This window comes from Conger conger, chromosome 9 (genome assembly GCF_963514075.1).
Source record: "Conger conger chromosome 9, fConCon1.1, whole genome shotgun sequence".
NCBI classification, from domain to species: domain Eukaryota; kingdom Metazoa; phylum Chordata; class Actinopteri; order Anguilliformes; family Congridae; genus Conger; species Conger conger.
In genome coordinates, this window is record NC_083768.1 from 20854297 (window position 1) to 20876968 (window position 22672).

Consider the following 22672-nt stretch of genomic DNA (forward strand, 5'->3'; position numbering starts at 1 on the left):
GAAGAGAGTTTGGATGAACCTGTCACATTTTTGTACATGTCAGGTGGAGATGAATCATCGCTGTGATCATGAGGGCGTTGATTTTGCGGTTCACTGACACGTATCTATGAGGGGGCACTTTTTCGGCCCGTTCCACCTACCCGGCTCTCTGCTTTTTCGACTTGTCGGAGATCCCGTCTCTTGACATCAGCTTATTGAATACCACGATTCCAATCAGCATGTTCACCTGGATGAGGGATGATGGAAATAAACACTTGTCATTTACTGCAGTCGTACAGGGGGCGTTGGGAATGAGTGGTCAGAAGCAGTTCTGGGCTCTCCACCAAATTTCTGCGTGTTTGAATACTGTCACTACTCTTAACCTCCTGAGGTTAAACTTTGGCTTCGAAGAGCTCTATATAATATTTCACGTAAAGGACATTAAATGAAAATTTAAAACAATATACATTTTGAAAATATTTTCACTGACTGCAACATGCTTGTCATCCAAGACACATTCCAAAAACTAAAAAACTTTATTTGACTTTTTTCCCCTGGTTCTCAGGAGGTTAACACCATCATCCCCAGAAATGTTGACATTTTCAGTAATAATGCATACAAATCCCACCTGCGCATGCACACACTGAAGGATCTGCTGGAAACCATCCAAGGAAAAAGTGTAGCGCTAATGTTGAATAACATTGAATTATTTCCAAAATAAGTTGGTGGTGGTAACACTACAGTAAGGTTACATGAATTGGCATTAACTGAGAAGTTAATATTTACAGCTTTGTGTATGTATTTGTTCACCATTAATTCATGTTAACGACATTAGTTAATGCCAATTCAAAATGGAAAGAATAAAATAGTAAATGTAGCGCAATTGTTAATTTTTATCCTATGGTTTGCTAATGTATGTTGTGAAGGTTGCAACGACTGTCATTGGAACTAATAAATCAGTCACTGTAGTAAACAAATACTGTAAATTAACTCATGAGAAGTACATTTCCTGCCTAATTAATGTATTTGCACATCAATTAATTAATGTTAGCTACTATATTAGTTAATGGCAATTCATGTACCTTTATTTAAAAGTGTGACCTGGCATGTTTACTTATTACAAATACCAATTAATAGTAGCAAATTGCATGCCATACCTACTGTAATTTCAGATAAAGACATTCAGATTCCACACTTTCCTACTGTAGCTGTGTTTGTTTGCCAGTAGCTAGTGAGTTGGAAACAATTTGAGTAACTGAATTTAAACAGCTATGCATAAGAATTTGTCATTTATGATATGCCTTCCTTTTCTCTGCTTGGCATTGGCCCCTTAAGTTCTGAAAAACAAAAGTCTTCTGCAACAGCTTACTGCATAACAAGTGCTTTCAGACCTCAGCCATATGTTAGAATAAAAAGCTTAAAGGGAAACACAGCCTCCATGTTGGATTCAAGACAGTAATTCGAGCTCAGCTTGCATACGTGAGTTTTTAGGTGATGCTGTGTGTGATATGTACTCATTTTACTCGGGTACGTGGCCTCGGGTTTGGCCAGAGGTTTTGGATATATGGTACACAAGTTTGTGGCAGCCATGTTTTCTCATAGAAGCAAATGTATGTAAACCCTCAGTGGATACTGCTCTCATCAGTAATTAGAGTCAGGGCCTTTCAGATAAACACAAGCAAGTCACAAGCAAAATGGGTGGCACTCTGTCCTGAAACACACCACTCATATTTGCAAAGCTGTCACATGATTCCCCTGTGACCTGCTGGTGCACTTCTTTGTTCCACAAGTGCACCTGCTTTCCCTGGCATCGGGTCGACCAGGGGGATGTTCTACATGGGTGACCCTGCGCGTGAACCAAACAGCCTTACTGACTGGGGTATTTACTTATGTACCTGGCAGGGTCAGTGTACAATTTTCCACATGGTAGTCAGTTAGGATAATAGGTAGGTTTTTGAAAATAAGACAGAAATTGGCAGTTCAACTGTTCCCACTTTGAATTTAAATGGTTGAACTATGAGACTGGAGAGAGAGAGAGAGAGAGAGAGAGAGAGAGACACCCAGATGAAAGGTACAGTGTGTTACCTGTTCAACTTCTACATATAATTACAGTTAATAATTACTGTCTATTTCATGCCAATTTAGGAGATTCAATCGAATCAAACTGAATTGAACTGAGAGACAGCTAGAGACCAAGAGAGAGTGTGATTGCATATGAGAAGCATTGTCCTTAGTCCCCCTAAGCCACATGGGAACTGCGTCCAGGGTATACAGCCGTCAGCAATAGAGTATTCCCGAGAGAGAACAACACTCTCAGTCCCTGGCGATAAGACGTGGTCTCAAGACTCCGGGCACACTTACAACACTGTACAATTTCAGTTCAGTACCTCAATGCCACAACACAGCACTAGTAATAGTTATTGACTGAGGACTTAAACCCAAATAAATACGAAGCGTGATCAACCAAATCAAAATGGGGGGCATGGCATCTTCCACTGACCCGCTAATCTGTTTGACTGAAGCCTTGTGTGCTGTATTTACAGATGTATAATATCTGTAAATGTGAATAGCTTGGTGTTTTGTTATGTTATGCACAATGCTTTGAAGTAATATATTTTGTATATTTTGACTGTGAATGTAAATATACTTATGAATATCTTAAGTGTAAGATATGAGATTCGTGGTATTATGTGATTTTCATTATGTATACAGTATGTATGAGATGTTTGGACACACCTTGCCTAATAAATAAAAGCTGAGAATCTGCACTTTTACCATATATGAGTTGTATGATTACAAACAGTGGAAATAAAACATTAATCAATAAAGCCAGAAAAGGGCAAGGTGTGTCTAAAGCTTTGACTGGTAATATATGTGCATATGAAATGGTTGTCTTCTTGCTCTGTTCAGACACAGCCCAGGCTGAAGACAATCGGTTACAATTCAACTTTCTTGCCGTGGGCGAGATTAATTAATTTCCCATTAATTAGATTACGAGTGCTGCGTGTGCCTCCAGATGCCCTGAGCTCATTACTGACTTTGTGTGCTTGTGTGTGTGTGTGTGTGTGTGTGCATGCATGTGTGTGCCTGTGTGTGTGTGCATACATGCATGTCTGATGTGCATGTGTTTGTATGTGCGTGTGCCTGTGTGCATGCATGTGTGGTGTGCCTGTGTGTGTGTGTGTGGGTGTCTGTGTGTGCGTGTGTGTGCATGCATGTGTTTGCCTGTGTGTGTGTGTGTGCGCGCATGCATGCTTGTCTGATGTGTGTGTATGTGTACATGCATGTGTGTGTGTGTGCATGCATGTCTGACGTGCATGTGTGAGTATGTGTATGTGCCTGTGTGCACGCATGTGTGGTGTGTCTGTGGGTGTGTGTGTGTGTGTGTGTTTGTGTATGTGTGCGTGTGCATGTGTGCATAAGTATAAAATGTAGTTTTACCTCAACTTGGACCTGGAGATTGGTCTGTATATTTGTCTGCCTGTTCATGTTATAATGTAGCATCACACACACACACACACACACACACATGTGTGCATACACAGACACACACACACACACACACACATGTGCGCACACACATACACACACACATGTGCACACACACATACACACACACACACACACACACCCAGACTGTACTGTATATCAGTCTTATTTACAGGTAGCTGCCAACATTAATTGCATCTCTGTCTATAGAGAAAAAAAAATGGTCTTGAAGAAGCATAAACACCATTACCAACAGCAGCATCATTTATATTCAACATAAATTATTAATTTTGAAACCTTATACTTGCACATGTAATAAATTATTCTGTTCCATTTGTTGAACAACATGACCTGGAAAATGTACAGTGTATAAGAGATTTATTATGATACGACTTGGTCGGTGGTTGTCCATCAAACAGCTCACCATGGAGAACAGAGCACTAATTACCCTGGAGAAAAGAAAACCAGGGCCAGGGTTCACCATCCATGGTCTAGAGCAGGGGTGTCCAATCTTATCCAGAAAGGGCTGGTGTGGGTGCAAATGTTTGTATTAGGCCAGCACTAAGACATCTCAATCTACTTATCACGGTCTTGATTGAAGATCACAATTAATTAATTTGTTCAATCAGGTGTAATAGCACTGGGATACAGTAAAAACACAGTGGCCGTTTTTGGATACGATTGACACCTGTGGTCTAGATGCACAACTTTCAGAAACAGACAGCAATATTGACCAATGGGGAGTGGATTTGGAGTGGGACTCACCAGTACGATAACAGCTGCCGGGCCGACGAAGGCGTAGAGCAAGCCCCCTTCCAGGGACAGCCAGCAGCTGGGGACAGAACGGAGAGTACTGAGTCTGATAGCGATCAAACGCACAGAGATACAGATCTATTCCTCAACAGTTCCCAAAGGGTCAGGCATTAACACGATTAATGAGCTTGTTTACACAGACCCTGCTTGCAAGTGATATGTTCACAGTAATATCCAGCAACCGGGCGTGTGTGTGTGTCTGTGGTGATGAGTTGAGGTCTCGGTCTTTAAAGCCGCAAGAAAGTCAAACAGCTCATAAATAAAGATAAAAGCATTTTGTTCTCGGGTCCAAGTCTCCGAGTCGTACCTGAATTACCGTTTAATCTAATACAACTGATGCACAATCCTGTGGAATCAGTAGCATCTACGGGTACAACGGTAATGGTTTCAGCCACAACAGGCTGGCAGGGGGCTGATAAACTCAGAGGATGTGTTATTGGTTGTTCTCAGAGAATACCTCCCCCCCGCCCCGAACACACATACACACACACACACACAGACAAAACCCCACATATATGCTATAAGGTCACCGGGTGGGAGGAAGAGACTCACTAGCTTGCCGTGCCGTAGCCCCTGGCCCTGGTGAACCCCACTGACACCGCAACCACGAGAGCTGGGAGGCCTGTGTACACCGGGGGCGAGAGAGAGAGAGAGAGAGAGAGAGAGAGAGGGAGGGAGAGAGGGAGGGAGAGGGAGAGGGAGAGAGGGAGGGAGGAAGAGAGAGGGAGGGAGGGAGGGAGAGAGAGATAGAGGGAGGGGGGAGGGGAGGGAAGGGAAGGGAAGGAGAGAGAGATTGACAGAGAGAGTGAGAGAGGAAAAAATGGAGGCTTGCATTCCTTTCATTTCTACTACCTCTTCAAGGCCAGAGCCGGCCACAAAGGAAGCCCCGGCGCCCATCCCCAATGTAAATACAGATCCCTCAAACAGACTAAAAAAGCCATTATGTATAAATCCACCCCATTACTGCTATTATGAACAGTGATGGGAAAATGCAGATCTCTAAGATTCCGTGCTGAGGTGGTCGTAAAATAAAGGTAAAAAAAACATGGCTGCAGACAGAAGACAGAACTTATTGTTCCATTTTCTAGGCTCTGCTGAACTTCCTTATCAATCTATAAATGAATTCAACCCCCCTCGCCCTCTCCCCATTGAAAAACAGCCTGAGGCAGGAGAGAGAAATAAAAGTCGATAGCATTCACATGACTGATTATGCAGGCCTTCAGACAGAAAGTGCAATCACATAAAATCACTGTGCATGTCATTATTTTCAATGGGAGAGGGAGAGCACAAAGGCTGTAGCCTAAGTCACACGGCACCTGATGTCGCACCGGGCGTGCTAGAATTTGGATTATTTGAACCTCTACGGTCGTGCCAGGTGACACAGGTGCATTTGACAAATCTCCGCTGAACAGACAGCGTCATTATTTCTCATTTTTGACAAAATGGTGGATAATTTACCTGTTGAGAAATCAGAAAGGAAGTCCTTGGGGCACCGCCTGCTCTATAGGGCTGCTCTCTGACTGCTAAACCAATCATAAGCTTGGCTGGTGTGGCATAAAACATTGCAAAATGCATTGTGCGTTTTCATTGTGGTGAGTTTCACTTTCTGTCACCATACGGTAAACTATTAGACATACAATGGCTTCAGCATTCACAACACAATTCTCTATTTTTAAAGAATAAAATTGCACCAATTTTGCCAATCAATCTGCAATCAATAATACATAATGACAAAGTGAAAAAATGTTTTTAGACATTTTTGCAAATGTATTACAAATCAAAGACTTAAATCTCAAATGTACTCTAATTTAAGTACTCAGACCCTTTGCTGTGGAAATTGTGGTAAGGTGCATTCTCTTTGCTTCAATTATCCTTGAGATGTGTCTAGAACATGATTGGAGTCCATCTGTGGCCAATTGATTTGATAGGACATGGTTTAGAAAGGCACACACCTGTGTGTATATGGTCCCACAATTCACACTGCATGTCAGGACAAAAAACAAGCCATGAAGTCCAAGGAACTCTCATGATAAAATTGTGGCAAGGCATAGATCGGTGCAAGGGTCAAGAAACATTTCTAAAGCTTTGAGTGTCCCCAGGTGCACAGTGGCTTCAATAATTGTGAAATGGAAGAAGTAACCAGGGCAATCAGGGCCTTGGTCAGGGAGGTGACCAAGAACCCAACGGTCACGCAAACAGAGCTTTGAAAGTCCTCTGCAGGGATGGGAGAACCTGTCGGAAAGACGATCTCAGCAGCACTACATCAATCAGGCTTTTATGGTACAGTGGCTAAACAGAAGCCACTCTTGAGAAAAAGGCATATGACAGCCCGCTTGGTATTTGCCAGACAGCATTTAATGGACTCTGAGAGCATGAGCAAAGATTATCTGGTCTGATCAGAAATAAAACTTAACTCTTTGGGCAGAACTCAAAGCACTATGTCTGGTGAACACCAGGCACTGCTCATCACCTGGCTAATACCATCCATATGGTGAAGCACGGGGGTGCTTCTCAGCAGCAGGGACATTATATCCATTCAAAATTAAATCTACAACACAACACAGGGGCAGCCTGTAGCGTAGTGGTTAAGGTAAATGACTGGAACACCCAAGGTCGGTGGTTCTAATCCTGGTGTAGCCACAATAAGATCTGCATAGCTGCTAGGCCCTTAACCCTGCATTGCTCCAGGGGAGGATTGTCTCCTGCTTAGTCAAATCAACTGTACGTCACTCTGGATAAGAGTGTCTGCCAAATGCCAATAATGTAATGTACAGTGTGAAAAAATGAAGGGGTCTGAATACTTTCTGAATGTCAATTTCTTTGGACAGTGTTGTAAATAAGAATCTGTTCTCGATCACCTTTACCTTGTTAAATAAACTGTAGATTCATATCTGGAGTAAAGCAGAGTGGCACTCTCTCATGTCTATGGTACGGTAGGGCTCCACACTGGAGTCAAAGACTTAATGTGACTGGGGCTGGACCCAATAGCTGCTCACATGAGGGTTTATGAGGGGGGTCACTTAGTTATGTGTTAATTAGGCACATCAATTACACTTGCTCAGTCTGTGTGCAATGTGGGCACTTAATGAGCTTTCCCGTGAAATATTCATGTAATTAACAATGCACTGATTAACTCAGCAAATTAAATGCAATTAGAAAAAAAACTTGCATTAATGAAAGAGGAGGGAGGGGAGAAACTTGTGAGAAATGACAAGAATCAAACAGGAAAGCTAGATGCTTTTTCAGATTGGTACACGCCTCAGGGGTGTATTCCCCACTAGCGGACGCGTGTGTGTGTGCGTGTGTGCTTGCGTGTGTGCCTTTTAAACTTTTTCCAATTAAGATCTGAATCTAGAAGCATTACGTTATTGATTCTGTGCATTTTTAAAAAGCTATGCGGCTGCTACATCCATTACCATGTATTTCCATAGACAATTGAAAAGCCTGAATGCAGTCACGTTTTTTCTTTACAACAGCCAATTAATTTCACTAAACCTCAGACATAGAGCAGCGGTTTTATTTGTCGTACTGTTCTTCCGAGGGTATTTTTGGCTTAGCAGATCTGATTGCTGGATCGATAAGGCTTTGAATGGAGTGAACACACTGATTGCCCTAGCATCTCCCTGATCCTTCCGTGTCACAAACATCATCTGCATTTCCATCGCCCCGATGAAACCTGTCTTACAAACCAATTTCAGCATGTAGCACAAAAACACGGGTGTGATTCTGTGAGTGTCACTGTGCCACAATGAGCTGTCTGCTGGGGTTGAAACTTGATGCTTGCTACTGTGATCTATTCAATCAATACAGGTTCATTTACTTTGCTGACTTATGTCATCTGTTTGAGAAGATAGATCAATGCTTACAGTGTTTAGCATTGCAGTCCTTTCCCATTTCGGTAAAGTAAGACAGTGTGTGTGTGTGTGTTTGTGTGTGTATCTACATGTGTGGGCACTGTGATGCTTACTAGTATGTATGGTGGCTTGTGTGTGTATATGTGACATATATACAGGTCTGTATACAAGTATATGAGACACATACAGGTGCACACGTGTGTGCATATTTACACGTACCTGCATACACGTGTGATCAGGAGTGTGCAGGCGTGTGAGAAGTATGCGGGGAAAGTGTCTTACCCCAGCCCAGGCACAGGAAACGTTTGCGAATGAGGCGTGATCTCATCTTGCCGATTACGGCCAGGTAAGACTGCCAAGCCTCGGTTAGCACCCAGCAGAAAGAGGCAAGGAAAAAGAAGTGCAGGAAGGCAGCAGTCATAGTGCAGAGAGCCTAGTGACAGAGAGAGAGAGAGGGGGGAGGGAGGGGAGGGAGAGAGAGGGGGGAGAAAGAGAGAGAGGGTTAGAGAGAGAGAGGGGAGGGAGAGAGGGTTAGCTCAGTCAGCCAGAGACACAGAGACATCAACTCTGTTTTTCCTACTTTATGGAAACAATGAGGAATTCATTTTGATATAAACACTGCATATTTAAATATGCCCATTTGAAGAATCAAGTGATAAAGCCAATAATTTGTGGTATTGGCAGCCTGGCATGTAACAATATGGACAGAGGGTCACCTAGGGTGTCTTGCATGCATTAACCACCATTGTTGGCACTATCCTTTTTGGCACCAACATTATTACTACACTGTTGCTTTTACAATTCAACATTTTTATCTTAGTTTCATCCTATTGTTTGCATCTTCATTTGCTCTGCTTTGCCAGTTTGCTTGCCAGTGCCACCGGATAAAATTAGAATTCCAACTTTATTTCGAGAGAGCAAGAAAAGCATGCAGAGAAGTAGCATTAAGAGAGAGGCAGCGTTGGTGTTTGAGAGTGTGTGAGAACCAGCTCATAGGGAGAGGGTGCTGGGTTCAGCGGATGATACAGCACAGTCAACACAGGGCAAACACACAGCAGCTGGCAGCTGACAGGCTTATAACAGCTTCATTTTTTAATGGCTGACATTCTGCACACCACTTACTGACTTTCTAAACACGCGCTTTAAAATGGATTCGGAAAGAGCGGGATAGGTAGCCAAATGAGAGGCGGCGTACTGATATGAAGCTCATAATGTGCGCCCTTGGCAGGAGCCCACGCTAAATGGCTGGCCCGGACTGCCCCCTGCAGACCCGTGTCATCAGCAGCATGTTCAGGTGGGTCACGTGCGCCGGTGCTCTCACGCAAACTACGGGGCATTCAGAGAAAGAGACAGTTTGCATGCAGGAGCGGCGCCCAGCCAGAAGAACGGAGGAGCTCCGGTCTGTTAATTATTAATGCCTGGTCTGAGCCGCGGCCAAGTCGTATTACCATCGCCATGGTGATGCGCCGCCGGTACCGCCGGCTCAGCAAAGAGCACGGAAAAGGCGGTTGCGCACGCTCGAGAGATCGAGCGAGGAGAGGTTCGTCGAGCGCACACAATGTCTTTCCTGGAAAATGGCTCTGTCCCAAGAAGAGGACAAAGCCCCCGGAAATAGACCTGGTCTTGAAGGATCTCCCTGGTTGGGCCTGCAGGAGGCAGTGCAAAGCTAAGGCTAAGGCCCAGGCCTGCGGGGACTGTGCCATTCCAGGCTAACACCGGCTGCCTGGGAATGTCACGAGTGTCCGACGTCGTGCTTTCTCTACTGTCAGCAGCTGTTTTCTTAAGGGCTCATGTATCGAGTTTTACTGCATATTTTTGCATGAGATTAGCCTGTGGGACAGCATTATCGTTCCTTTTCCAGGTTACTGTCAAAAGAAAAACCTCGCAGTGGAAGCCAAATGTTTAGAAAAAATTGTTTACTCTCGGTGCATATGAAAGGTATAACCAGGCCTGTAATTGGTCAGTAGCCCCTAACCATCTGTCACAATGCAGGGGAACTAGGGATAATGGCCTGCCAATGACAACTGCCCATGGGCCAGGAGTGAAGCTATCATAGGCCAGTAGTTCTCAATCCTGGTCCTGGGGGACCCATGTGTATGCTGGTTTTTGTTGCAGCCAATCTCTTGCTCAGTTAAGGTTGCTGAACATGTGTTTAATTTCTTTTCATCGTCGTATTAACACAATATAGGTTTGGCTTGCAATCAATTGCTTTCTATTCAAATTTTTCATTATCTAACAAATGGTTAGGTTTAGTGGTCATGTGTCCACACTCTATGGATTTGCCTTGGTCTTTAATTAGATCAATTAAAAATGTGCCTCTCTAGGCAATTGTTCACAATATAGCACAATGAGAATACGGGGACGATGGGATTCTTCATGACATGCACAGCTATTTCTGATATAATGTGACTTAAGAGGGTGAAATTTCACTCAAAACACAAAAATAAGAAAAAAAATGACAGCTTGCCAGCATACACAGGGGTCCCCCAGGAGTGAGTTTGAGAACCACTGTCCAGGGCTGTTAAAGCTCACTCCAGGCATCACTCTGGCTCAACAGTGCAATACAATATTCTATCTTTATTTGATACAACTGGAAAATGAAAAGGCAGTTTCAAACAATTCCCAGCTTGTTAGCAAATAAACTTAAACCCAGAACAAACGTCATCTTCTTCTTTTTCAATAGAAACTTTTGGTTTTGAAATATGGACCTGGTGAGGCTAGCGGTTTATTTTTGGAAATATAATGTAAAACCTGGCTAGATTTCCCAGGACCCCTCCATAAGTTCCTTTTGAAATGGTTAAGTGAAGCGTGTGATTTGGACATGAGCACACGGTCCCTGCAGGAGGAAAATGGAGGATCTGCAGTGTGTCCGCTCCTCAGCCTCTCACCTTGCTGAGTGTCTGTGACTGTCCCACAAGGATGAGCACATTGGAGGCCAGGATAGAGAGGCAGAAGTTCACCAGGATTATGGACCTCTCAGAGCGAATATACCTGGAATAGGGAGAGATTATATCATTATTATCTGTATTATTATTACTACTATATTATTATTACTAATACTTCTACTACTACTACTACTACTACTACTAATAACAATAACAATAACAATAATAATAATAATAAAAGTAGTAGTAGTAGTTGTAGTCGTAGTAGTACTATTGTGTGGTGGCTGCAATATCACTGTTTGCTTTCATGTTAATGTTGTGTTAATTGTGTATTCATGAACAGAAATGTTCAAACACATTTCTCTTTTCCGACATTTGGCGAAATGCTTATATTTACTTAAAGTGTGTTTGCATTTAAATGTGAAAGAGAGGCTTAAGCAGAGACACGCGCGGTGGGCCAAGCGGTAGCTGCAGAGGGAGATGATGTAAGGTTAGTGCAGAGTTAAATAGGGCCTCGGGGAGGGGCTGATGGGTAATGCTAACTAGGACATTGTACAGATGCGTTTGCCTCGCCCTTCATTCAGCGCTCGTGCTGACAGGCTGAGCTGACAAAGTCAGCGAGGTCATTGGCCACAAATCTGCCCAGCTAATGCCTAGACCCGGAGGCAATATATGATTTATCAATAATACATTAAACAAGGCTGAATAGAATGCCTCTTAATTTTGTGCTTGGCCAACATATATAACTCCTTTATAAATGGTTTATAACGATGTACTTAACCATTAATAACAGTTTGAAATAAAAATAAGAACTGGCAGAAGCACAAATGTAATGTACTGTACTATAATGGGATGGATCTAGCCATCAGTCATTGTGCTTGAAGTGTAATCAACCCGAACCCCCTTCAATCGACACTGACTTTCTCCTGCAGATCAATCGCTTCTTTCCCTGCAGTTGCTCTAAGTACTGGGAGGTGAACTACTTTCTCTCCAGATTGATAGACCTCTGATGGTGTGCCAGGTCCAAATGCCTATGGAGAGCTCTGCCCCGCAGAATGTACGGTCTTTGCGCTGTGTCCAGATGTGTGGCATGTACCTTTGCCAACACAAACACACACATGCATATGCACACACGCACACGCACACACACACACACACACATACATACACACATGCATATGCACACACGCACGCACACACACACATACACACACACATGCATATGCACACACGCACGCACGCACACACGCAAACACGCATACTCACATAGACAAAACACACACTACACACATGTACATTTACACTCACACACATGCACATATACACATGCATGCACACATACACAAATACTCGCACGTGCACACAGCACACGCAAAAACAGAGCAAAAAAAAAAAAGCAAGCATGTATGTAAACGCTCACATACACACAAACACGCACACACACAAAAACGGACACATGTACGTATGCACACACACACACATGCACACACACATACACACACACACACACACACACACACACACCGCCATCTGCCATGGAGTGCCCCGACCCACAGATGCGCCTGGGGGTTGGATCAGAGCTGGTGTTGTCACACTGGAAGTAATCCCACTCGTCAGAGAGAGCAATCCGCCATCGCTCATTTATTCACAATTAGAGATAATTGCAAGATTGGCGCTGTGAACGTGTTTCCCATGCCAACACTCTCTTTTTGAAAATCTCCTGGAAAATTTTGGAAAATGCTACTGTTCTTTATTTATTTACTTATGTGTTTCTTTTTATACTTCCCATTCCTCCCGATGTGGAATGCCCGGTCGTATTGGACACGAGGATATACCCCACTCTGAAGCAATTCTGAGCAGCGCTGCGTATCAGACAGCAGTCTGCTCACGGAGCTCACGGTCGGGGGGAAGGTACACCATGCGTGGCTCAACGTGTGGCCGTGCGGGTGTCCCACTAATTACTAGAGCCACTAGAGAGCGACGAGACGTTCCTTTTCTGGTTTAAAGTAAAGCATTCATCACACCTTATCTGAAGGCTCCCATTCTTAGCCACTTATGAATGCTTATGTAGTGCATATGTCAATAACTGACAAGAATCTTGTCTCAGTTCAGTTGGTATGTCGTGGTAATGTCACTTGCTACATCAATGTTGACATAACACACCATATGCCTATTTGTGCTCATGAATGCCTATTTAGTGCCTATGAATGTGCTATGTAGCGGTTATGAAGGAGTTATATACCTCAAGTCGGAGCCTCCAAATAGAGCGATAACAAGTATTCTCCCTGTGAAAGCGGAGAGGCTGTTCTCCAATGTCTCTGACACTTCCTGTGTGACACCCTGTGATGGAGCACTTAGGCAGAAGCAGTCCAGCCGCTCCACGTGGGTCCAGACTGGGGCAGCGAGAGACAGATGTGGCCGAGCGGAAGGGATGGGCAGGATGGAGATGGAGAACGAAGGGTGTGATAGCTGGAGAGAGGGAGAGATGGAAAGGGCGGACGACACATGGTTGTGGGGCAGGACGTACCTCCAGAAGGCAGCGTAGACGAGCAGCAGGATGAACAGAGCTGTACAGGACACCCCACAGCCCACCATGAGGGGCACCGACGGCATGCTGGAGGGGCCCATGTCCTAGAGAGAGAGAGAGAGAGAGAGAGAGAGAGAGAGAGAAAGAGACAGACAGAGAGAGACAGAGAGATGGAGGGAGGGAGGGAGACAGAGACATACAGAGAGAGAGAGAAAGAGAGAAAGAGCGAGGGAGGGAAGGAGAGAGAGGTAGAGAGAGAGGGAGGGAGAGAGAGGCAGGGAGGGAGGGAGAGAGAAAGGGAGGGAGAGAGTGAGGGAGTCATTATCACGGTGTGTGCATTGTGGTTATTCGTACAATGTTGTTTGTATTCCATGTTGTATGTATTCATATTCCCATTACTGTTTCTGTGTGTACACTTTCACAATGCCCATGAATGCATTTTTTTTCAAGAAGCATTTTGGAAGGGGGGGGGGGGGGGGTAATATAGTGTTATATTACACTATAACAAAACATCACAAGGAACAGGAAATCGTCAAACCCCCCAACTCCATAAAACACAAGGAGAGAGAAAAATAGGGACAGAAAGAGAATCAGAGAGAAATAGAAGGATAGATAGAAATAAATAAAAATCCGATGTAAAAAAGGTACTCCCCATATAATTCTTACGAGCCATTAAAGCGCAGATTAATTTCTCTTAAACACATCCAATAAACCACAACAATCACATTACATTTCAACGCTGAGCAGACGCTCTGCTCTGCGAGGCGACCGACGCAGATTACATTCAGCATACAACTCATTTATACATCTGGATATTTTTACTGAAGCAATTCAGGTTAAGTACGTCGCTCGAGGGGACTGCCGCAGAGCCACAGCTGCAAACCGAAGCCACAACCTCGGTTACGAGCACAGCTCCCTAACCGGTGGGCTACGGCACTGCCCTCGCCGACTACTAATGTTGGTAAGCATTATACAGTACATGCTAATTAGGGCAGCCATGGTTACTCAGCACACACAGTCCCTGCTTCCCCTGGCAAAACAGCACTCCTTTAAAATCAATTAGTGCGCTTATGACGTTACTGTAGAAAGAACTGTCCATGCTGAGGCCTCTCTGTCTCTGCTTATTGAGAAAGCAAATGCTTATCCAGGACACACTGCTCCCCTGTTGAGATGCAGAACCAGACGAGTTGTGCCTTATAAAGGATCCCCTTTTTGGCAGTGTTGTGGATTCGCTTGCCTCCAGCAAAAGGCGGGAGGAGTTTTCTGGGTTGCTGTGGGAGGCAGGGATCCTCATTTGAGCCCCAAACAAAGCAGCGTCACCCCACCGCACCGAGCACCCTGGAATCTGTATGGTCCTCCGCTCTCTCTATTTCTTCTGTCCTGCCATGACTCTTATTTCCTCCTTTCTTCCTTACTGGAGCCTTGCTCCATTTGTCATACACATCAGCCCCCACCCCTGCCCAGTCTCCTGCCCTACCTTACAGAGGTAATCCACATTCTTCCATGGAGCAAAAACATATGCAGTTTTAGGATAGAAATGCAGTTACAGATGGCAACCCCCCAATACTTGCTGCGGATATGAACTTGGCTACTTCATACAAACGAAATGCCATGAAATTAAATGTTTGCAGAGAAAACAAAGCTCTGCATTGATTTCAGCTACCGCAGTGCGCGCATCCCTACTGGCCGAACTAGCTGAGATGTTTCAATTCGAAGATCCCTTGAAATTGGTATAAAATACCACATGGGTGGCTACACTGGCTGCGTCCCATCTCCTCCTCTGTTTGGGCATATGAACATACCATCTTCTCTCTGTTCTTTTCTTTTTTTTTTTCAAGTGCCATATAAACTAAAAGGACTTTTAAATAATCAATGTCCTTCTGTAGGAGTTTCTGCACCTTGCCTGGAGCCAATTTTCTTTATTCTTTTTTGAAATGCACAATATGCATAGCAGAATATATCTATAAATTAAGCATTGAAAGTGACACAAAACAAAAGTTTGTTGCCGAGTTTACGCACATTTGTATGTGGTACTGTGTTCAGCTGCAGTTCGATTTCGAGTTTGAGTTCAACTTGATGTATTCACTTTAGAAAGAGCAGGGCAACACGGCATTCTGGGTAAATACCACATATCTAATATATTTTACATGGATTTCTCAACAGAGTTCTCTTTCTTAATGAGATTTGAGTGTGGTTTAATTGAGGGATCCAGTACTTAAATAGTCATAATTTTAGTTAATTAGACTGGCAGTCACACGATAACCTCTGTTTAAAGAGAACAGCAGTAGCCCCTGGGTTTATGGGTGAGCTGGGGTGAACGTACATAACCGGGCATGAGGAGATGGCTGCTTCTCTTTGTTTTCGGCGTGTTTGTTTGAACACAGTTAATGTGAAACTAGCACCTGTGCCTCGTGGCACTCGGGATTAACGAAACCGTAATCTTCTGCATCGATATCACCGGCACCCGTAACTCCCCTTAAATTTAATCAAGGGCTTTTTGTTCGGTGCTAAGACAGAATTGTGAATTAGGGAGATTCATCTCAGAGCAACCCTTTGAAAGCTTCACCCCACCGAAATGGATGAATTTATCCTGCCTCATGGCCCAGAGCCGGTTAAACAAACAAGTGTGTAACAAATCTGACGGCACCCGCAGTAGCAGCCCGTTTTCCCGCTGCGTGCTTCACCGCACGCTTCCAGTCCAGCCTGCCTCTCCACCCAGCTGGCCCTCCCCACACACAGTCCCACCACTTTTCGGCTCCCCTGATCGATGGGGCTGAGAGCGAGGGTTTTTGGGGCCATACCGCCCCGGGGGACCTTGTGTTCGTTCAGCCGGGACCTCCTATGGCGGCCGGGCAGAGAGGATGCACTTGACGGACGCTGGTTTCGGGAAGAGAAGTGGAAAAAAACAGAAGGAAAGCAGGCCGCAGGCCCCTCGAGTCAGAGCTTTATTTTTGCTCGCAGAATCATCTTATCAGTGGAGAGCCGCTGATCCAGAATGAATGAATCGCTACATCACGCCGATGATACCGGGGTTAATGATACGCTAAGACTATTCCCCAATCTTTTCACCACATTACATTGATTATTTCTTACGATACATTGCCTCTTCCTCCTTATTTTTTACCCATTATTTAATTACACAGCTGCGTATTTATGGAAACAGTTCTGTGCTCAAGGGTATAAAAGGATTTCTCTACCTGAGAAATAAACCTGCAAGCTGGTTATAAATCCACTTACTTTACCGCTGTGCCCTGCTGCCTCCCACAGTCTGCCAATGACTGACTGAGCTGGGAAGCTTGATTGGCAAGCCGTGAAGGAGCGACAGACACAAGCCACGTTTTTCCCCTTTCCTGTAAGATGAAATACCCTCTGACTCCCTCCCTCCGGAGGTAAAGCATTGTGCTGTCTTTGTCCTTCGCAGTTGTAGCGGGGAAGACATTTTCTTTGGACACTGACATCGCTTGAAGTCTAGCCTGTGGTTGATACAAGCCTACAACCTGGTCATGGTACAGTGCGTCCCTGTCACTACGGAACAAAAGCCGGTTTTGAGTGGGAAACGATGGCGCCAGATAGAAAGAGAGAGAGAGAAACAGAGAACAGGGGGTAAGAGGATATGAAAAATTAAGGGAAGGAGGAATATAAGGCCAAACAAAACCCCACTTCAATCAGCGGGCAGAAATGGAGGTCCTTTTTCATCAAGTGCATGCTGGTGGGGAGCGGGAGGGGCAGTCGCTTTTCTGTGTTCTGATCTCCTATTCAAAACCACTCCATCAAATGTATCTGTGCAAGCAGGCTGCCAAGAGGCTGACCACTGTGGAATATTAATAATCAAAATTAATAAAAACGGGAAAAAGAAAAGAACACACAAAAGAGGGATGGAGCCAGGCTTTGAGCTGCAGCATTTACCGGTGAGAAAGAGAGTGTGAGGGGGTACACGGCTCATATCATAAGGGAGGTTTGGGGAAATTTGCGCTATAAACCACAAACACTGCCACAGGTAGCTGTACTGGGCGAGCCAAGAGCATAACTGGATGAATCATGTACCTGCAGGAAGCACACAGGCACACTGGGACATTGTGCCTCTGTATGGATCCACAGATCTCGGGCATCGAATATAACAATATGTACGGCGCTCTTTATTTTTTTGGAAAATTGTCTCATGGGTAGAAAGAGTATTCTTCCTGAAGAACATTTACATCCTACGCAAAAAAACAAAAGGCAAAGAGGGGGAATGAAAAGGCATTTGCTAGCGAAACACTGTGGGGGACTCTGGCTTTTAACCCTGGCCAGGTGTGTTTTACTTCGGGTGGATCATCAGCAGTTACTTGGATATGTTGGCTGCCAGGGCACAATTGCTGTATGCCAGTTGCTTTGGTACCATTTCTTCTGTGCATAATTTTCAACAGCCTTCACCCCATGTTACTGTATTGCTATACACACAGAAGTATTTCTCGGAACAAGTTCTCTTAATGCTCTCCTATGGGATGCAGGCTAAACAGTGTTCTGTTTCTGTTCAAACAGGCTGAGGCGTCATAGTGATGAGGAATACAGTATGTCATTCCTTGGATTTATATAATGCAATTCTCACCAGTCGGCAACTGAAAGCACTTTACAGTGATGAAGGGGAAACTCGCTTCAACCACCACCAATGTGTAGCACCCACGTGGGTGATGCAACGGCAGCCATTTTGCGCCAGAATGCTCACCACACACCAGGTGAGTAGGAGAGGGAGATAACAATTTTTTTGCCAATTAAATCAGGGGATGATTAGGTGGCAGGTTTGGAATTTAGTTAGGACATCGGGATGTGACTACAGACTTTTCTCCGCCACTTTTATTGAGACAGTATACAACATGGCAGCTCCTACACCGAGATGCACACAACGCCTTTCAACCAAATCCAGCTTTGGCATCACAGGGGGGTGGGGGGCTTGGGGTGGGGGGCGCTTACATTTCATTTTTGATGGATGACAGCGAACATTTTGGAATATGGCAGGCGAACAGCTACCCATGGGCCATCAAGTGTCAGAAACGTGGAACAGGTTGGTGCTGAGACAGTGCAGTGAGCACACTGTGCTGTGCTACATCTTTCCATACCTAAAATTTTGCATAACTTTCTCTGCAGCAAAACTAATTTGGCACATAATACTACGGATGCGGTCTTCTCATAAAGCAGGACTTCTTGCTGTGCTCGCTCATTCATTCCTCACCCACTTGGAATATGTTGTAACAACTGCTTCTGGATGTGCACTAAAATGTTTTCTCTTAATTGGCTCCAACTGTTCCTTGCCTATGTGTGGCTGGCAGATTTGGCACGACGAGTCAGTAATCACGTAGTCGTCCCATATTCGGCATGTTTCTTTGGATTTTCTTTTGCAGAGTGGTCTCTGAACACGCCGGTGCGTATGGCTCAGACTCACCAGTGGACAAGCTTGAATCACCTTGCAGTTTCCCCAAACCTCTCGGTTGTTAAATATATTTGCAGGAAGCGCGCCAGAGCCAAAATGAGGGAGAGTGAGCCCCGGTTGGATTTCAGCTCGTTCCAATTCAAGCCCCCGGTCCTTGTCCCCCAAACACCGAGGTGTTCCCTAAATAGGCACAGCAGATGTGGGAAGCAGGTCTCCTGAAGAAGAACAGTGAATAATCTGAAGGGCAAATCACAGGCTATATATTTCCTCAGCCCACATAGGAAACATAACCTACTTATTCCAAAAGCGTACTTAAACAGTCATTCTGCTGCACACAACAAAATCATCTCGTCAGAACCACAATTTGCCTCAAAGGAGAAAAGGAAATGGCTTCCGTATTAGCAATATGTGTTTAGCTGGCGGCTGAATTGGAGAAGAAGTGCTACATCAAGTAAACAGTTACTACTTTATAACGCCATATCTTTTGGAGCTCAACGAGTACATTTGTCATTTGGTCTGGCTGACGATCCAGCTGTACAGTTCTGGTTTTGATCGTATCACAAAGTAAATGACGAGTGTACTACATCTAAGTTCTTATCCCAGTGCTATAACATTTTATTCACAGCATACTTTTATGTGCCAACTTACAGAAACATTAGTGACTGCTTAATATAGGAACGGTGTAAAGTACATTTTTGCAGCCCATTGTTTTTTAAAAATTCATGCCTATTCCCCCAAACTTGGAATAGCTAATCGTATTTAATAGTGCTCATGCAGACTCCATACGTGCTCTCTCTGACACGTTCAAGTTATTGACCGCAAGGTGTTGTTCCCGTTGCATCAAAACACCGGCCATCCATTCACATAGTATATAATCCTTTACCATAGCAGCCACATTACAACAGCATCATGAACTCAAGGAACATCATAAACACTAAAGAACTGCGGTAGACAAAGACATTGATGCCGCATCCATCACACTCCATAATGAAACATGGCCGTACGGTTAATAAGATCGACCACTGTCACTGAATAACGAATTTAATCGCCCCAGTTCATCTGAGAGAGGCCATTTCAGATGTTGGAAGAGGACAGGAAGGACCAGGACACTGTCCCCGTTAGTGAAATCTCTCTGGTCATTAATATTTACTGCTCTGGTTCTGATTAAAGCTTGAGCTCACATCGATCAGGGACGCCCGCGTCGATGCTCAGAAGGTGGTCGCCAGACTTTCATTAGCGCTGTCGCATCCCTGTGAAGGCCTCGCCCCTCCCTCAGAAAGAAATGCCATTCAGATAAACCCCCCGCTCGGCCCGTCGCTGTTTCCCTCTGTGTGTCAGATCGATCCCCCCTGCTTGATTTCGGATTTTCGGGCCCGTCTGTAATTTATGTCGAAGGGGGGACGAGGGGGAGCTTCCCGGCCGTGGCGCGCGGCAACGTCTTTAATTGCATTTTTCGGATCAATAAGGCGGAGTAAATCCTCCAAGAGAAAGAGGGATGAAACGGGCGGATAATGGCCGCGGATCTCGGCGGGGTGGGGGGTGGGGAAAGCAGACAGCGGTTGCATGATAGAGTGGCGGACGGAGGAAAAGGGAGTGGGGCAGAATGAAAAACCGCTGGGGCTGTGACGGGCTGCGAGATGAAACATCTGCGGTGTCCCCCAGGGCTCCGTCCCCGGATTAACGGACAATGCAGATCCTGAGATACCCTCCCCTCTGAAAGGGCACTGCCACCGGGCTTTTTAACACGCAAAATGGTGCTGTCTCTGAACCATGCTACTACGCCTTTGTGTGTTTCTGTGGCTCTTCATAGATGATACTCAGATTGATATATATTTACATGCCTGTGCTGGAATAGGTCATACTGTTGCACCACAAATGCATTTGTTTGAGCCAGCACATATGAATATGGTCACTAGAAGCACCAGTGCGGTCATCAAGTTTAGTACTTCATAAAGCCTTCAGAATCCTGCAGCTGGCCATCAGGCCACAGCCACTCGTTCCAGAGTACTGCTGCCAACTTGGGCTTTCACCCACCTAAAGTCACACCTGCTACTCCAGCTTTGATCACCCATGGCTGGCGTCTGCTCCGATTCAAATCACTAACACAGACATAGCAAGCTGCTAATGGCGCTGCCCCTTCCTGTTTTCAGCCAATGATTACCCCATTCACACCAATCAGACATCTCCGTTCAGCATCCCGGGGGAAAGGGTTAGCTGCGGTAACCTTACAGCAAATTCACGACAATGCAATTACCGCCGTGACAGAGGCAAAGCTGCAGGTGCTAAACAGCGGTGGGAGGTGACTCCACGTTAGCGCACAAAGATGGCTGCTGCCAACTCACTGCCGGCACAAAGTCTCTCGCTCGGGCCGTGTCTGTGACCGGCGGCAGGAAATAGACAGGATTAGAGTACGGTACACGGCGGGGTGTAATGACAGCAGTGGCTTATACTTCACCCTGCTATTAAACATGGAGGTTAATCCCCCGCTGCTGCCCCCGCCCTCCTGCCCTGGGATAAGCTGTGAGCGGTGGGCTGGCGAATCGGCCGCCTACACCGAGTCAAACACGCCGTCTGCTCCCCTCAGGGCCAGATGTTACCCCCTGCTGTCTGCTATGAGGCAGAGCCATCAGGCTGCCATTTTGTGAATGAGAGCTCTAAGCTCGAAGGCAAAGGAGTACCGGGTCTTTCAGCTCTTTACGCGATATGGGCTGGGGATAGAACCAACAACCTTCTGCACCCTGTGGAAAAACTACAGATCAAGCTATGTTTTGAAACAGCTGGTAGCTGGTTAACCAGTTCAGACCAGCTCCCGGCTCGGCATGGTTTACCAGGTTGACCAGTTTAGACCAGCATCCAGTTTGACATGGATTTAACCAGCTCAAACTATGTTTTGACCAGCTACCAGCTCAGACAAGCTACCAGCACTAGCTGGTTGACAAGCTCATACCCAACTAGACCAGCTTATAACAAGCTTGACTAGCTGAATTTTCAAGCTGGTCAAGCCAGCATAGCTGGATTTCACAACGGGGGGAGTCAAGGAAACAGAACTAGTGAAGGAACAGAGTGTCTTCATGACAGAAAAGCTATCTCAAACTATGATTAATCTGTAACTGGTTATCAGTGAGTCATTCACACCCATTTTGAGGATCAAGTAGCCGTAGCCCTCTCATTGCTAATGGAAACCCCCTGCGGTAACTGGAGGTATGGCTGAGTTCTGCTTCCATGCATTACTCCATCGAGCCCTTATCATCTAGCATCGGTGAATAACCGCCTCAGCAAGCGATACCACAGCCGCCTCGTCGCGCTCAGAATTTAATCCACATCCGACCTGCCGTCTCGCATAGCGCCGAAAACGAAACACCGATAAAACAGGAGGCGGCGCATGCTCGCAGAGACTCGCTACTAATGTTCGCCGAGCTCGGCCGTTAATAGAAAGATCTGCTGTGGGCTTCCATAATTCTCGGTCTTCATACCTCGACGACTGCATCTCTGATCAGAAGGACGGAAATGAATGCAGCCCACTCCGCTGGAGTTTGCTCTATAAGTGGCCGCTAACTTTTAGCGGCGCTTCTGCAGAATAAGTAATGCAGAAGCTGCTAATGAGGAGGCACCGACCTGCATCCAGCCAGCCATGGCTAATGGCTAATGGGAGAAATATTACAGGCTGCTAATGGCCGTGTTTACTGCACATCTCCAAATGCCATCAGCCAGTTTTTTC

At 45.3% G+C, this 22672-nt stretch overlaps 1 protein-coding gene across 1 annotated transcript in view; it reads right to left on the bottom strand.

Moving 5' to 3' along the window:
* adgrb2 (adhesion G protein-coupled receptor B2) overlaps positions 1-22672 on the bottom strand; it is a 198949-nt gene that overhangs the window by 36381 nt on the left and 139896 nt on the right. The window contains exons 17-22 of the mRNA XM_061255343.1: positions 13548-13651; positions 11024-11126; positions 8418-8568; positions 4834-4903; positions 4234-4300; positions 141-226 (exon numbers count right to left, since the gene is read on the bottom strand). Of these exons, the coding sequence (XP_061111327.1) occupies positions 141-226; positions 4234-4300; positions 4834-4903; positions 8418-8568; positions 11024-11126; positions 13548-13651 (581 nt within the window). The remainder of the gene's footprint in view (positions 1-140; positions 227-4233; positions 4301-4833; positions 4904-8417; positions 8569-11023; positions 11127-13547; positions 13652-22672) is intronic.